This window comes from Camelus bactrianus, chromosome 21 (assembly GCF_048773025.1).
Source record: "Camelus bactrianus isolate YW-2024 breed Bactrian camel chromosome 21, ASM4877302v1, whole genome shotgun sequence".
In the NCBI taxonomy this organism is placed as follows: domain Eukaryota; kingdom Metazoa; phylum Chordata; class Mammalia; order Artiodactyla; family Camelidae; genus Camelus; species Camelus bactrianus.
The window spans coordinates 31,174,495-31,191,560 of record NC_133559.1 but is presented as its reverse complement, the minus strand read 5'-3'; the positions used below and the strand labels follow the sequence as shown (position 1 = coordinate 31,191,560).

Genomic DNA, 17,066 nt, shown 5'->3' with positions numbered 1-17,066 from the left:
ATGGTGTGCAGCGGGGCAGCCCTTGACCTGCCTCCTGCAGCCCATCAGAGCTGAGAAATGCAGAGGCCTTCCCAGAAGGGACGGGGGGACCAGGAGATGGCCTCTGTCCGACAGGCAGGGCAGAAACGGTGTCCTGCAGACGTGGCCTGCTGCGGCCATGCCAGCGCACTGGGAGCAGGGTGTGGGTGCTCCCCAGGGGTCTGCTGCTGGCCTGCGGAGGACAACCTGCACCCTGACCTCCACGTGATGTGACCTCAGCCCTGACCTTTGAGCCAGAGGGCTTCAGGAACCGAGGCCCCCTCCAGCGTGCGGTCCTGTGTATGAGACCAGCCTCAAGGATGCACTCAAAGGCACTGCTGTGAAAACACATCCGGGTGGGACCAGGGCCCACGAGGAAACACGCAGAGCCGAGCAGGTAGTCTCAGGAGCCATCCGTCCCTGCAGCTGGTGTGGATCTGTGGGTGGCCCCGCTCCTGGGCTTCCTCCAGGCCCCAGAAACATCCCCTGGGAGGCAGGACACACCTCCACAGCCAGGTGGTGCTGTAGGCACGTCAGTGATTAAGCACATGTGTGGCTGCATCACCGTGCCGCGTGCCAGAAACTGACACGGCGTTGTGCACTGACCGCACTTCAATAAAGAATGTAACAAACACAAAAATACAACCAAAAAGGAATGATCTATGTGGACCATGGATTAGCGGGGACCCCTGGCTGAGATCGGGGACCCCTTCTTCTGCACACATGCCAGCGCGGCCGTGGACGCCCCCTCCACCTCTCATGTCCTTCACCTCTTGTGAACTTTGGGTAACGACGTCTGAGTCCTCCCAGCTTTGGAACTGCCCCCAGCAGGCAGAAGTGCCCCGTCCCCGGGCAGCGGCCAGGCTCCAGGTGGCCAGGACACAGACGAACACAGACAGGCTCCAGGCGACACTCAGGCCACCTGGCTGTGCACGGGAATCACATTCATGGTCTGGACCCTCGGGCCGACCCTGCCCTGTGAAGTCACAGCCTGTGGAGTGAGGCCAGGAGGCTGGCGTCTTCGTAAAATTCCCCAGCGTTTCCAAACACACAAACCAGCAGGAGGACCAGGGCCAGTCTCCAGCATAGAGTCACGCATGGGGGAGCGTTTAAAATCATTCTGACGCCAAGCAGGATCCAGGCCAATTCACCCCAACCTCCTGGGGGAAGCCCGCAGGCATGTGCAAAGCTCCTGCGACTGACACACTCCCAGGTGGCAGTGCCGAGCGGGCGGACGCATGACCTTCGCCTCCATCTGGGTGGCTGCCAGGGGCAGCATCTTCACACGGGGGCCTGCCCACGGGTTCTGGAAACTCCCTCGCATTCCTGGGAGCAAAGGCCAACACCAGGGATGCACACAGATGGCCTGCCCCTGAGTTAGCTCCAGGCTCCCCATTTGGATAAACGTGCTTCCTCTGCAGAGCGAGTGTCAATGGGAGAAGGGCAGAGCGACAAGGAGACGCCCAAACACGCTTCCAGACTGATTCAAGCGGCTCTGCTCTCCCTGATGCGGAAATGCAGACGGACTCCCCCACAGGGCGTGTTCCCAGGGAGCGGGGACATCTGTCAGTTAGTCCCCATCCGACCCCAGGGCCTCAGGGGACGTGGGAACCAGGCCAGCAGGCTCCGCAGATCTGTGCCCAGAGGCCCAGGGAGGGCAGCTGCCTTGAGGACTGTGGGACTGGAAGTCCTCCACACCGGGAAACGCAGAAGAGCTGAGCAGGAGGGAGCCTCTCCTCTAAAGACGTTTTTTAATGGAAATGATCATGTCCAGAAAGCTAGGAGGCGCACCCTTGCACTGCGAGGAGTGCAGGAGACCGTGTCCTGCGCAGGCGTGCCTGTGACTCACGGCACAGACCCCATGGGACTGCTGCCCTCAGGGCGCCAGCGGCAGAGGCCTGCACCTACTTTCCACTCCTTTCTGCTTCTTTGAGTCTCTTCCTTTTCTGTCATTACCTGCCCACTCCGCCCCCGCCCCAGAGCCCTGGATCTCACCGGCCGCCTCCTCAAACACTTGAGGAAGCATGATGTTTCCACCACACACCTCAGGACGGTCACAAGGACTGTCCACTTGTGGGGCCTCCTTCCACAGAAGGTGAGCCAGGAAGGTGCAGCCCCAGGCACGCACGGCTGATGGCGGTGAGGAGGAACAGCACAGGACTTCAGATCCCGGGCCATCTTCCCATCATCTCTTCCCTGTCCTGACCCAGGGGGCTCACCACCACCCACCCCGGGATGAGGCAAATTCCACGTCTCGCCTGTGAAGGCCCATCATGCATCGGGGGTCACGTCCGTGCGGACCAGCTCGTGTCCACCACGCCGAGACAGAGCTTCCAGAAACACGCCCCCGACACCGGACGCCCGGGGTCTCCAAAGAGGGCTTGCCAGCACCTGAGGAAGCATCTCCTCAGCACGTCAATGAAAGAGCCACCGGGGGAGGGGGTTATAGCTCAGGGGTAGAGCGTGAGCTTAGCAGGCACGGGGTCCTGGTTCAATCCCCAGCAGAAAAGAACTGTTAAAGAAAAAGGAAAGAAGGAATTGCCATGTGGCCCAGCAGCCCCACTCCCATGTGTGTGCCCCAGGGAACTGAGAAGTGGTGATGGAATGAACACTTGTGCACGAACGTTCACACGGCCCTGCTCACAAACACTGGAGGTCCCCACCCACGGACGGAGCACAGCGCAGTGCAGCCATGCAGAGGAACGCCACTCAGCCCTGAGCACAGCAGGGATGAGCCCGACAAATGTTAGTTATGCCTGCATTGACACGGAACACCCCGAAGAGGCTGATCCACGGAGACAGAAGGCAGACCGGGGGTGGTGGGATCTGGGGAAGTGTGGAGTGGGGCCGACTGCAGTGGGTGCAGACTCCTCCTGAAATGACAGAAGTGTCCTGGACCCAGACAGTAGGGACAGCTACGCAACATGGAAGGCACATGATGTCACAATACTGTGCACTTGAAAATGGTGAAAATGGTCAATTTTATGTCACATGTATTTTTCTGCAGTGAGAATGTGAGGGTGGTCCACAGATCTCTGATGGCTGCGTGTGTGAGCAGCTTACGGGAGCCACAACCTTGGTTTCACGATGGTGAAGACGGTGCCAGGAGACAGAAGTTCTAAAAGCAGGACCGCGGGCCCGGGAGGGTTCAGAACCAGAGCTGCAGGCCAGCCCAGCATCCAGGGACGTGGGAACACGCCCGTCAATGTGACCTCGTGGGGCCCTGAAACCCGTGTGTGGAGCGAGGGTCATTGGGGGCAAAAGGAACTGAGTCACTCACCCCAAATTCAAAGGGCGCTTCTGCAGAAAAACAGAAAGCAGCTCCAACAAGAGCTACCCTACTTCCCACCATGAAGGATGTTCCCACCCGGAGCACGGAGCTTCCGTGTGCCTGCGGGCACCCGACTCACGGCCCCTGCTCACAGTCCTGAAGAATCCGTCTGAAGCCACGTGGGGCGCCCGGCGTCCTGACCCCAGGCAGGAGTGTCTTTTTAGATCTCACGGCACAAGCACACCCCACCCACCACTTCATCTCAGGCAATGAGAGCTCAGCTGGAGAAACTCCAGTTTCGTCTGCGGCCACGAACAGAGGGAAGAGTCCTTCACAGGAACAAAACCGACCCCCTGGCCCTGGTCGCTGGCCCTCAGCCCGCAACCTCCCCCATCCTGGGTCCCTGGTGGGCCTGGCAGGAGCAGCCCCCCCATATTCCCAGGGCCCCCTGCTCTGCAGGAGCTCCTGATGGGGGCGGGGACAGTGGTGCCTGGGAGGAGCTGGGACCCCTGGGCACAAGGGGAAGAGACGGGTCGGGAGGCATCTCAGAGAGAACGTGACCCTGGGCTGACCCTGGGGACTTGCTCAGCTCTTAAAATGGCATGAATGAGCCCAAACCCAGGCTGCATGAGGCCTGAGAGCCTGACATCTCAAGACAGGTCTGTCTGTGGCCAGGCCCCCTCACGGTCTGAAACCCACCAAGAGAACCGAACCGTGGCTCCAGGGGGTGAGCTCTTGCTGTCTCCCGGGTGACCGGGGGCGTGACCTCCACCCTCTTATCCCTGAGACCGCCTGCCATTGCCAACGTTGGGCCTCTGCCAGGCGGGACACAGAGCTGCCGCGTGGGGACACCGGGCCGGCCCGCCCCCGGGACCCAGGAGCAGCCCCGTCTGCAGCTGGTCGCCTGGACTTGGAATGGCAAGGAGGACAGGCCTGAGGGTGGAGAGGTGAGGCCGGAGCCCTCTTTCTTGGCCCCACACGTCCCCAGACCTCAGGCTCTGCCCCTGAGCTGGGACCCTCTTCCCGGACATGCCTGGGAACACACACAGGGTGGCCATGCAGGAAGTGCCCCAAGCCGGGTCTGAGCCTGAGTCACCCACCCTCTCTGACCTGGTACTTCCTGTCTGAATGGACAGGACAGCCCATCCTTGGGCGCATCTACCCAGAGGAGCCAGGAGCGCCCCACGCACGGCACCTCCTTGGTTCTGTGCAGCCCAGCTCCTCTGTCCCATGCCTGGGCAGGCACGAGGCTGCTCCCCAGAGCTGCAGAGGGGGCGCAGTCTTGCGGCATCGGGCTGGGGTCCCCGGCAGGCGGGGGTCCTGCTGCTGTGGGGTCGGCCTGAGGTGCCCTTTCTGAGATGCCTGCAGAGTCTGCATCCCTGGGGAAAGGAGGTGACCCCGAGGGCAGCCGTTCCATCTCCTGACCGGGTCAGGGGCCTGTCCGGGCACCTGGCCCCCCAGCCCTGGGACACCCGTGCACTCCCCACACCTTGGCTCTCCCCGCGTCTGCACAGCCCGGGGCAGCCATCCTCCAGGAAAGTCCATGCTTCCTGCTCCCCAGTGCCCCTGGCTCTCTGCCCCACCCACCACCTGGGGCTCGTGCGCGCCACCTCCCCACCACATGCCCCCGGAGACCCACACGGTGGGAATCCACAGCTAAGATCCTTGCTTTCCACACTGGATCCCTGTGGCGGGGCACATGTAGCTTTATGTAATTTAAACTGATGGGCTCCCACTGTCAGCGGCTGAAGTCGGTACTTGTCACTGCTCTGAACTGCCTGCAGCATAAATCAGTCCTTGGACACAGGCAAGACACCTGTGTCTGCAGAAGCCCTCAAAGGCAGCACTGGCCATGACGTCCCAGAGTGTCTGTAAGCAGAACGCGGGGCTGCCAGGGCCCTGCGACTGTTGGCGGCGGTTGATGTAACAGAAACACGGTATTTGGACAACAGGAGGCAAGTTGCCCTTAGGTATGCGGGAAACGGAGGGCTGCCTGCCATCCATCCTTAATTGTCACAGACTTCTTCTGTTTCTTGGGTATCATCCGTTGAAATCTCCCCCCACGTAGAGGATGTGATGGAAGAAACCCCTGTGGGCAGGGCGGCAGAGAAGTGGGGAGACCTGGGGTGTGGGGTGGCACCAGGTCCCAGGGCGCCCAGACCAGAGCCGGGTAGCCATGGGGGCACCGTGAGATGCCCCCACATCTCAGCCCATTTACAAGCTCCTCCGAGGCTCTCTGAGACCAGACCCCACCTCTGCAGGGCCTCTCTCTTGTCCTGTGGGGAGACTGGCTCCCTGAACTGTCCCATGATGAATCTCGCTGAGGTCCCCATGCCAACCCAGTGGAGCCACAGGGGACCCGGGAGAGTCCTCTGCATTTCTGCCAGCACTGCACCCTCTATTCACAACATCAGCACGTGCCAGGAAACAAGATGAATACGTCACTGGCACTGCCCTTGAGGGGTTATACGGCTGGTGGCAAAACATGAGACTGTGCAATAAGGACACAGCCATGGGATGCAGAGTCAGATACACAGAAGCTCAGTTTACACATCATGGTGAGTGTGAAGGCCAGGGTGACGCCAACAAGCTTCAATGTAGTGCCTGGAGTAGTACAGGTGCTCAGAGCAGCAGGGCTTACCAGCACATTTACCACTAGCATCCTCATCACCACCATCACCATCACCATCACCATCATCACCACCATCACTACCATCATCATCACCATCATCATCACCAACATCATCACCATCATCATCGCCATCAGCACCATCATCATCACCATCACGACCATCATCACCATCATCATCACCACCATCATCACCACTATCATCACCATCATCATCACCATCAGCACCACCATCATCATCACCATCAGCACCATGATCATCACCATCACCATCATCGTCTTGACAATCATCACCATGATCTCCACCGTCACCAACATCACCACCATCACCACCATCATCACCACCATCATCATCACCTCAGGGCATGACCTGTATGATCCTTACTAACTTCATGACACTGGGGTCTCTGTGACGACCCCTTGTCTACAGCCAGAATGAAGACACGTGTGGCAGTCAGCACCTGGGGTCAAGATGCCAGGCAGGCCAGGGAGGGTCTCATGCAGAAGAGCCAGCGTCTTGGAACTTTCCAGCCTATTTCCCATCTGTAAGCAAGACTGGAGGTGGCTCTGATCAGACACTATCCCATCCCAAGAGGGCTGAGCCTCAGGCACACAGACATGGAACGACACCTGTGGGGGTGACAGCCACCGTCCTCGGCGTGTCATGGGGCCTTTCAGACTCGCTGCGCCCTCCAACTCAGTAAGATTGGACTGAGAGCCATGTGTGGACCGGCTCAGCTGCACAGCCCTGGCTCCCCGATCTGGGGGAAGGAAACCTGCTGGGGCTGGAGTGCCTTCAAAGCACAGGTTTCCAGCACCCCCAAGCCTTCTGCAATGTTCCACGCCTCAGGGTCAGCAGGGCAGCTCTACAGTTTTATGACTTCCCTTGCATCAATGACTTTTTTCCTCTCCCTGGCTGATCTAGCTTTCTGCACCTGAGAGATGTAAATACCGACATTTAAGTATTAAAATCAAGTGGGTAAACAATGAGGTCCTGCTGTATGGCACAGAGAACTACACTCTATACCTTGTAATGACCTATAATAGTAGAACATGAAAAGGAATATTTATCTGTATAAATGAATCACTATTCTGTACACCAGAAATTAACACAGCATTGTAATTGGACTATACTTAAAAATTTTTTTCAATTTAAAAATTTTAAAAATCAAACAAAAATCTCTCTGTACCTGCCAGGGAGGGAAGGACGGTCTCCTGCCCCCTCAGTTCTAATAGCTGAGAGCTACAGATGTGTGCATTCTTGGCAGGATCTCTATCAAGAAAAGATGTCCCAGAAGGAGAACCAGAAGTCAGCGTGCAGGCTGTTCTGAGAGCCCCCCGCACTGTCCACAAGCTGCATCAGATGCCGTGTGAGTCCCAATGCACTGCACCTCCCAGCTTGGCACTGCCCTCACACAGGAGCTCACTGTGGGTGGAACACCGGCTCTGGGGTGGGAGGCCAGTCCCTGAGCCGTGAGCCACCCTCGTGCTCCTACCAGAAGCTCACTTCCAAACTTCAGGAAGGTCTCTGAGGATGAGCATCCAATTTGCTCACCTCTACTCCCCAGACACCACCAGAGCTCTAAAAGCACAGGGGAAAAAACCCAACGCATGCCCGAGATTCCTACCAGGCAAGAAATGGATTAAGAAACACTCCAATTGGATCTGCATAATTAATAACCAAACATGCTGAGTGTTACGGATTTGTTGATGTATTCAAGTCCTTTCATTTCAAAAATGACACTGAATTATTTTTATGATAAAAGGAACTGGAGAAGATCTAAAAATCAAAATAAAAATTCCAGTAATTCCAGTAGTGAGTTTATCAAGTCACTGAAGCATGGCCACCTGGAAAGAGGAGGAGATGGGGACCTGGAAGGGGAGATGAGGACCTGGAAGGGGAGGAGATGAGGACCTGGAAGGGGAGATGAGGACCTGGAAGGGGAGATGAGGACATGGGAAGGGAGGAGATGAGGACGTGGAAGGGGAGGAGATGAGGACCTGGAAGGGGAGGAGATGAGGACCTGGAAGGGGAGATGAAGACCTGGAAGGGGAGATGAGGATGTGGAAGGGGAGGAGATGAGGGACTTGGAAGGGGGGAGATGAGGAACCTGGAAGGGGAGATGAGGACGTGGGAAGGAAGGAGATGAGGATGTGGAAAGGGAGGAGATGAGGATATGGAAAGGGAGGAGATGAGGGACCTAAAAGGGGAGGAGATAAGGACCTGGAAGGGGAGATGAGGACATGGAAGGGGAGGAGATGAGGACCTGGAAGGGGAGATGAGGACGTGGGAAGGAAGGAGATGAGGATGTGGAAAGGGAGGAGATGAGGACATGGAAAGGGAGGAGATGAGGGACCTAAAAGGGGAGGAGATAAGGACCTGGAAGGGGAGATGAGGACGTGGAAGGGGAGGAGATGAGGACCTGGAAGGGGAGATGAGGACCTGGAAGGGGAGATGAGGACCTAGAAGAGGAGATGAGGACCTAGAAGGGGAGGAGATGAGAACCTAGAAGGGGAGGAGATGAGGGACCTGGAACGGGGGGAGATGAGAACCTGGAAGGGGAGGAGATGAGGGACCTGGAACGGGGGGAGATGAGAACCTGGAAGGGGAGGAGATGAGGGACTTCCTCAAACCCCGGGCTCTCTGCTTTATGGTCGTCATGAGGACTGACACCCATCACGGGAGAGAGAGGCCATCAGACAGTAACCGGAGCCTTGGACTTCTTTCCCCCAATATACTCGCATGCTTCCGACCTCCTCCAGGTCTCAAAGGAGGTTTCAATCGAAGGAAAAATAAGATTTCTGGTTTTAACTTTCCCAAGTGCTTTCTTTTAAGTAGGTTCAGTGAGCTGAGACAGTTTTATTCCCACTGAAGCGTGTTTTAAACTCAGAATCTCCTGAACGTACTTGACCGAGCGAGTCCACAAGGCAAACCCTCCCACCCGGGCCCAGCCGTATTCAGCTGCTGCCATCACGGCTGTGGTCAGCTCCTCCCGGGGACCCCTCCAGCTTCGCCCAGCTCTGCGCACCAACACCCAGGGTCTCAGGTGCTCGGGGGCCCGGGATGTCACTCCTGATGCAGGTGCAGGATGCTGCGTGCAGACCCGCGCTCCCTGGCCCGCCCATCACCCGGGCACGGGACAGGGTTTCTTTTAACAGACGAAGTGAACAGAAGTTCTTTACTCAAGTCACACAGGGGACCCTAAACAGGACCCAGGTCTGCAGAGCTGAGGTTCCCCCAGCCACCTGGACCCGGGAGGGTCTGAAATCCTCCCCGTTGGACTGCCAAGCGGGCAGGGTCCCTGGGTGCAGCCACAGGGGCCTATTCCTGTTCTCTGCCAATGACCCATGTGACCTTGGGCAGGCCACTAACTGACACCTCCGGAGGCTCCACTGTGAGATGGGAGGTCCCTGCACCGAGGGGCCTCAGAGGACAAAGGGCCTGAGGACAAGGCAGCGCAGTCCATCCCCATCGGTGATCCCAGCTCGGATTTCGGCCGGCATGCAGGCAGACTTGGGAGCAGGAGGCAGCCGTGGGGCCCTTCCTTCCTCACCCTTCCTGTCCTCAGATTTAGAGGCAGGGCCACCAAGGAACCAGTGATGCCCCAGGTGGGGATATACGGGCACACTGACACTGGAGGGAGGGCCTGGCCTCACCGGGCGCCCCACATCCAGCCCTGAGGTGGCCTCTGGGTCCTCACAGCCCCTCTCCCTCCACCTCCCCAGGCCTCAGGGCACCCACGCCTGGACACCCGACCCGGCCCCATTCTCCTCTGTGTGGAAGCCTCTAGACACACCTTCCCCTGTGACTTCACACCATTCCTAGAGCCAGATGCCCCCACTCTGTTCCAGTGCCCTCTCCTCCAGGCCACCCTGGCCACCTCTCCTGGGCCCCATGGCCTGTGTCTCCCACCTTGAAGAGCCTGTCTCAGACCCCAGTGCCTGCCCCCACGTCCATGCAGCCACGAACCCAGGTCACCTTGTCCACCACAGCCACCCTGGCCTTTCCAGGCCTCCCAGCAGGACAGGAAGGCCTGGCACTGCTGCCGCACTGCCACGTCCCAGGGGTGACAGCCTGCCAGCCCCGGCCACCATGGAGCACAGCCCCCACTGCTCTGTGGCCTGGATTTCCGCTGCACCTCTCAGCCCCGACTCTCTGGACCTGCCCCTCGGTCAACGCTCCCGAGACCCTCTTCCTCTGGCTTGTAGGCTGCTGCCCCAGGAACAGCCTCCCCAGTCCTGGCTCAGAGAATCTCCCACACCCAGTTGGGGCAGTTCTTCCCCTGCCCCAACAAGCCCATGCTCCAGACGCAGTAAGGAGCCAGGCATCCTGCAAACCCAGACGCTGACCAGCACACATCCCGTGAAATGCCAGCTCACCTTGTCTCAAGGGGCCCCTGCCAGGGCCTCCCCCAATGTCCTGCAGGTGGCTGCTGGCCCGCAGTCCACCTCCCACGCCATCTGGGGGCACGGGGCCATTGGCCGGGCTGCCCGGCACGCTCATGTGGGTGGGGATGGGCTCAAAGGTGGGGTCCAGCTCCAAGATCAGCCTGTTCAGCTGCTCGATGGACTGGTCAATGTACAGGGTTGGGGAGCCCGGGGAGGGGTCTGCGCTCAGCTCTGGGACGGCGCCGTTCACAACACTAACGTCCGGAGCCCTGGGCTTGAAGGCCGCTCTGCCGGGAGGGGGTCTCTGCGTGTCGTTGGGATGTGGCCCGGGGCCCACGCCCCTCTGGATGGCCACTCGACTGCTGGCCCCCTGGGTCGGGGTGACCGGGACCCTGGGCTGGGTCTGCGCCGGGCTGCGGCCGCCGAGCCTGGCCTCCCCGTCGGGGGCGAAGCCATACTGGTGGGCGTCCACCATCTGCTGCTGGCGCACCCAGGTCTGCGTGGAGTAGCCGCTCTGCCCATAGGCCTGCGTCAGGGCAGGCGTGTGGGGCTTCCTGAGCACGGGCTGCGGCGGCCTGGGCTTGCGGCCCCCGAAGGCCCACTCGCGCTCATACAGGGGGTCCCCGCCCAGGCCCAGGTCGGGGGCAGGGGCTCCGTGCTGGTCCTCGCCGGTGTTGCTGCCAAACCCGTCTGACAGGAGCGAGTTCTGGCTGCTCTGGTGGCAGGCGAAGGGTCCCAAGTGGGCGGATGCGTGGCCCTCTGAGGAGGACAGCGTCCCCGTGCTCTCCACGCTGCACAGGTCGTGGCCGGGTATCTCATCATCCAGAATGTCCATCTCCCAGTCCTTGGGGGCAGCGTCCCCGTTCACGTGCACCTGGGCCGGCACCATGTGGTGGGTCCCACCGCACTTGCTGTGGCCATCGCTCATGTCCTGCAGAGGGCTTCCGGGGTCCTCCAGGCCAAAGCCGCTGAGCAGCTGGTCCAGCTCGGCCTTCTCCTCGGGGCTCAGGCCCCTCTTGGGTCCTGGGCCTGGGTGCTCCTCGGTCCTGTCGGTCCTCCCTGAGGCCATGGAGTGGCCGGAGTCACTGCTGATGGACAGGGTGTGGTCGCTGTGGTCCGGGCTGCTGGTGGCGGGGACAGCCGGGGGCCCACCAGGGAAGCCGGGGTCCGAGCTGCTCTTTTTTCTCACCTTGGCGTAAAGCTGCCATCAACGGGGCCCTGCATGTGCAGCACTGGTGGGGAGAAAACGAGGTGAGTCAGGGATGAAAGGCGCTCCAGGCTCTTGGAAGGGGTCTGCTCATCTGACTGAAGACGTAAATAATCTCACAGCAGACAATCCAGAACAGTCAGGCCCGGAGACTCCCCAAAGCTCTGCATACACCCCTGCGACGTGAACGCCAAGCAGTTAGCACACTCACACATCTCAGCCCCAGACTCGTCTCCACCTTTTCATGCAAAGGGCACGGGGTCCCTTAGAGATCTATGGGATTCTCCACCCTCGGCGTCACCCGACTGGAGGACTCACTATTAATGTCACCCCTCATCTGAATGCTGAGCTCAGCTCAGCTCACAAACCCCCTGGATTCAGGCATGGATGGCGTGTGTCAGACAAGAGGGAGCTCCTGCCAACTCTGCTGAGCGCCTCCCTGGGCGCTGGGTACCAAAGTCCTAGCAAACAGAGCCTCTGAGTCGGGAGCTGCTGAAATCTAAAACGGAACTCAGTGGAAGGCCTCGGGCCTTCCTGTAAGTGCAGCATCTCTGGGCCCGGAAGGTGCCATGAACACAGGGCAGGGCCTGAGAACACTGGACCAGGTCTGGAACCACAGACCTCCACGCATCGGGATGGCCGGGAAAACAGAGTCCGGCCTCTGATGGGAAACTGCGCCGCTCAGTCAGCCATCCCCCCAAGCCCCAAACTGCTGCCGAAGTCCCTGGTAACTGGGAGGGAGGGCGCCCCACAGGTAGGAGGCTTACCATCAGCACCTCCCCGCCACCCTCCTCTGTCCCCATTTCCCCAACCATGAAACTGCATTCCAAGCAAGGGCCTGAACCACGCCGTGTGGGCCCTGGGGGGCGCTGAGTCCCAGCGGCCACGGGGCCTGGAGCCACTTACTCTGCAGAGGCCCAGTGTGCTGGGTGTGCTGCACCGTCAGTGGCCCCAGCTTTTTTGAAGGCGCTGAGGTGACACTTGAGCACAGAGACCTGTGGGGTCTGCAGGGTGCAGGGCCAAGGGCAGGCATGACCCCGGGCTTCCTTCCCGTTTCAACTGCACCCCAGGGAAAGCAGGGTGAGAAGTGATGCGGACAGCGGACACTGGGGTCCCGGCTGGGGTGGAATCTCAGTGACTCAGCCTAAAGCCGTGCCTGGCAGGGAGAGCTGGGCAGAGAAATGGCGCACACAGCGCTGTCCATAAACCAGGCCATAGATGGGCACCTTGTGATGTGCGTGCCTCAGGGGAGCAGCTGGACTGAGCACTTGGAGCAAGCACCTGCCGGTGTCACCCCCACCACCGTGAAGGTGCCACGTGGACCTGCATGTGTGTTTCCAGGTCATCACTCAGGTCGCTGTTGGGTCATGCAGGAGGGCTGGAGCTGAAGATCAGACAGCCGTCATTCACATCCTGGCTCGACCCCACCCCGCCCTGGGGCCACCACCCTGCCTCTGCTGAGCGTGGGCCCAGAGGTCACAGCTCGTGAACCAGTGTCCTTCTAGCCCTGAGGAAACACCAGATTAACCTGGCTTTGGAGAGGGACCTGCTAGGGTGGCCAGGAAAATGCAACCAGCGCGCAGCCAGGTCTCTCTCATCTCTTCTGCTGAGTGTGAGCGGGGACGACACTCCGCTCCCTGAGAACCCCAGAACGGAGGGTCAGACCAGCGCCAGGCCTGGGAGGGCGGGCTGCCAGAGGACAGACCACCGGTCTCACAGCTTGATGGGCGACGGGTGGGGTCGGTGGGAGTCTGCGATTTCTAGAAACAGATGTCATAGCACAAAGGCTGGGCGTCTACGTCCCTCTCCCTGAATTGGAATGAAAATGGACTGTCACAATGAGTTAAGAAGAGAAAAAAAAGAAGCCAAGAATGAGCGGGGTGAAAATGCCTCTGATCTGAGTTAGGGCGGTGCCCACAAGTGCAGGGTCACCAGTCTGACTGGGGCCCCAGGGCAGCCCCAGGCCGAAGATGGCAGGCCCGGGAGCTCCTGCAGGAGACAGAACAGGACAGTCCCTTGTCTGGGGAGCCACAAGGAATCTCATTCTTGATATTTGCATTAAGAGAAATCTTACAATAAGAGTGAACGCAGGATAAAAACATGACGGCTGCCCGGAGTAAGCAGGGGGCTGAGCGTCCAGACCTGGGTCTCCCTGGCCCGCACGGCCAGGCGGGCACAGGCTGCCATCCCCGGGAGCTCGGGACCCAGCCAGATGCCTCCACAGACTCTTCCCAACTTCCTACCATGCACACAGATCACTGCCCGCAGCAGAAAACGCCCAGTGAATGTCACATCTACAGCAAAGTGTGAACCAAATCAGGCAACCCTCGCAACAGGCCAGCCCAACCTTCCAAAGCTCTCTGTAGGAGCTCACAGGGCCCCGGGGGGGGCTGTCGGGGCCTCGTCCATGCTTTGCGCCCCCAGGGAGGGGGAGTCGGACTGGGGGGTGTGAGGAGGAAAGGGCCTCCATCACCCACCGCCCCCGCCCTGCATTCTTGGCCAAAGGAGTCCGACTGACTTTCCCGATGGACAAACGAGATGCCCGATTTCCCCGACAGCCTCGGGTGGGGGGGTCCTGTTCTGCCTTGGCTCTGCCTTCCTGGGCACAACATGAATGTTCAAGCCCCCAACTCTCCCGTTATGACAGAGAAAGATTATTTGTATCCTTCAGTGCAGTTACAAGAATGAGAGGACACGTACGATGTCCCCAGGTCCTGGGCCCACAGCCGTAACTACTAAAAGCTCCTCCCGGGGTGGACGAGGCCTGGCATGTCCCACCTGCTCTCACCGCCGCCTGGCCCACCCTGCTGCTCCCAGACCACAGCAGGCGCGCCTGCCCCAGGGCCTTTGCCCGAGCCGTGCCCTGCCTCCAGAGCGGTCCTGGCATACTCCTGAGCCTCCTCGGGATGGGCTCTCCTGACCTTCCTTCCCGCCCACGGGGTGTTGGTCTGTGGCACACCCTGACGTGTGACATCCCACATATGTGTCCAACGTCACCCCCACAGGAGCGTGGGCTCCGGGAGCGAAGTCCCCTTTTCACTCCCCATGGTGTCCCCATCATTAGGGACCAGCCCTGTGCCTGGGGGCACCGAGTCACTGAGAGGCAGAACGTTCTAGCGTGTTCTCACGTGGCAAAGCCCCAGGAGCCACTATGGAAAGATGGGCAGCTGCCTAGGCGGGCAAAGGAAGCTAAAACCAGCCCACCCTTCCCGAAGGTCAACGCCCCCATGTCCCCTTCTCCCTGCCGCCCCTGGGCCTCCCCACCAGACATCAGAACAAGCTCTCCCCACGGCGGGCGGCACAGCCCCGCCAGCTGCATTTCCAGGGATGCCACCACTCCCCACCCTCCTGGCTGGTACTCAAATGCCCCGAACAAGACTGGAAAGGAGCTGAAGCCCCTCAACGCGAGGTTCCAAGATGTCGAAGGAAATGGATGCTGTGAATGTACGTGACATGTGAGCCCAGTGTGCCTGCCAAGCAGGCAGAGGGGCCAAGGGTCTGAGGGGTGTCGGGACACTCTGTGCAGCCCCCGGGGGTGTGATGGGGACCAGACAGGCCCAGGCACATGGCGGGCACCAGTGTGCAGGGGGCACGCCCATCCCACCCACACCCGTGTCCCCCAACTTGAGCGTGGCCCACCCACCTGTAACCACACCTACAGGGCATGAGCTGGCCCACCCAGGCTGGGGTCCTGTCTTCTGAGACCCCCACGTGAGAACTGCAGGGTGAGAGCAACGAGGCCAGAATCACAACCAGGAGCACAACTTATTTGGGGAGCCTGGGGGGGTCTGGGGGGGGTAACTGCAGAGCCGACTGCCAAGCCCTCCATGTGAAACGGGACAGGAGACCCACTCCTGCCATGCGAAGCCCCCCAGAACTCTGGTCAGTCATTAAGGGCACCCTGGTTTACCTGATGGTGGAGTGCCCCTTATACTGTGGCCCAGCTCAGGAAAATTGATGCAGAAGGTTAACTTTCAAACCCCGTTCTGGGGTCCCTGGCATGGCTGGGGCTGGGGTCCTGCCACCACCACCCGCCCCAGGGGCTTCCCTCAGGGAAAGGAGGCTCGGTGCTGCGAAGCTCTGCTCCAGCTCAGAACTCAGGGGGAGGTGGAAGCCATGGTGTGGGTGTGGGGCCAGGATGTGAATTCTGCAAAGTGGGTTTGTTCACTCCTGCCCCAGGCATCCTTTCGGACATTTGAACTAGTTGTTTGAACACCATGTGTCCAGCTCAGGGGCATGTGGGGTAGTCTGAATTGATCCCCATTCTGCAAATGAGGACCCAGGTCCCCAGTCAGGGAAGTGACATGCCCAAGACCCCAGCTTCTCCACTGCAGACACAGGACGGGAGCCTTTGCCCATCTCAGCTCGGGATGGACCCCTCCCTCCACGTCCCCCCTGCCCACCGCCCCCACCACCAGAGCCCCAGCCCTTCCAGGGGAGGCCTGCGTGTTGTCTGGTAATGGTTTCCCTACAGCCAGAGCCCAGTGCACCATCAAACAGCGTGACAGCTCTGGCCACTTCTGCTGACGACCCACCAGGGAGGTTCTTGTCTGGAAAAGAACCAGTGGACGGTCCTGCCCCAGGAGGGGCTGCAGGACAGACTCCCACCCCCCACCCCGTGACTGCTGAAAGGGGGTGATCTCACCAGGAGGGAGAGGGACACCCAGAAAATACGGCAAAACTAAGCAAAGACAATGGGGAAGACAGGAAAAACAAAACAACAAAAATGAAAAAAAAAATCCCCATTCTAGCTGAACACAGACTGATAAATGTGCACCTGTGCTCACAGGTGTGTGCCCACAGGTGTGCTCACAGGTGTGCACCCACGGGTGTGCACCCACAGGTGTGCTCACAGGGGTGTGCTCACAGGTGTGATCACGGGTGTGCTCACTGGTGTGTGCTCACAGGTGTGTGCCCACAGGTGTGCTCATAGGTGTGCTCACGGGTGTGAGCCCACAGGTGTGTGAAGGGTTGCATCTCAGCTCCACCTCCTTGCATGCACCAGCCACTCAGCCACTAAAAAGGTGCAGAACTGACCTGGAATACGTTCAGCTGCCCAGGCCCCACTTCCCACAAAAAAATGGATGCAAAACCTGAGGGGTTCATTAAGCTCCCTGTAACCATCCTCTCTTGTACGTATCGAGTCTAAGAAGCTTATGTTGTACTTTTGTGACAGGTTCGCTTAAAAAGCAACTTTTCATTTCAAAAGCGCTCACCACAGCCTCCCTGCAAGTCTTCAATGGAGGAAAACAGAAAAATCCTCTCCAGAAAGGTTTACCTGGCACTGGTCACGGCTGCTAGTTAGCTGGGAAAGGAGGCGGACGAGGAATATTCAGCAGAGTCCTGACTGTGCGAGCGGACCAGCCTGGGATCCGGGAAAGGAGGGCCAGGTGGAGGGGGGCAGGGATGCTTCCTGGCCTCTGGTGGGTCAGCGGAGGCAGAAAAGGGGAGCAGGACTGCAGGAAGGGGTGCATCCAGGTGAGGCAGCAGGAATCACGCCCATCATCAGAGGAAGAGGGACTGCGGGGAACACCCACTCCTGCGATGTGGCC

General features: G+C 59.6%; 1 protein-coding gene across 1 annotated transcript in view; it reads right to left on the bottom strand.

Moving 5' to 3' along the window:
• LOC141574331 (tensin-3-like) overlaps nt 1-17,066 on the bottom strand; it is an 89,475-nt gene that overhangs the window by 36,401 nt on the left and 36,008 nt on the right. The window contains 2 exon segments of the mRNA XM_074349092.1: nt 10,299-11,510; nt 11,513-11,539. Of these exon segments, the coding sequence (XP_074205193.1) occupies nt 10,299-11,510; nt 11,513-11,539 (1,239 nt within the window).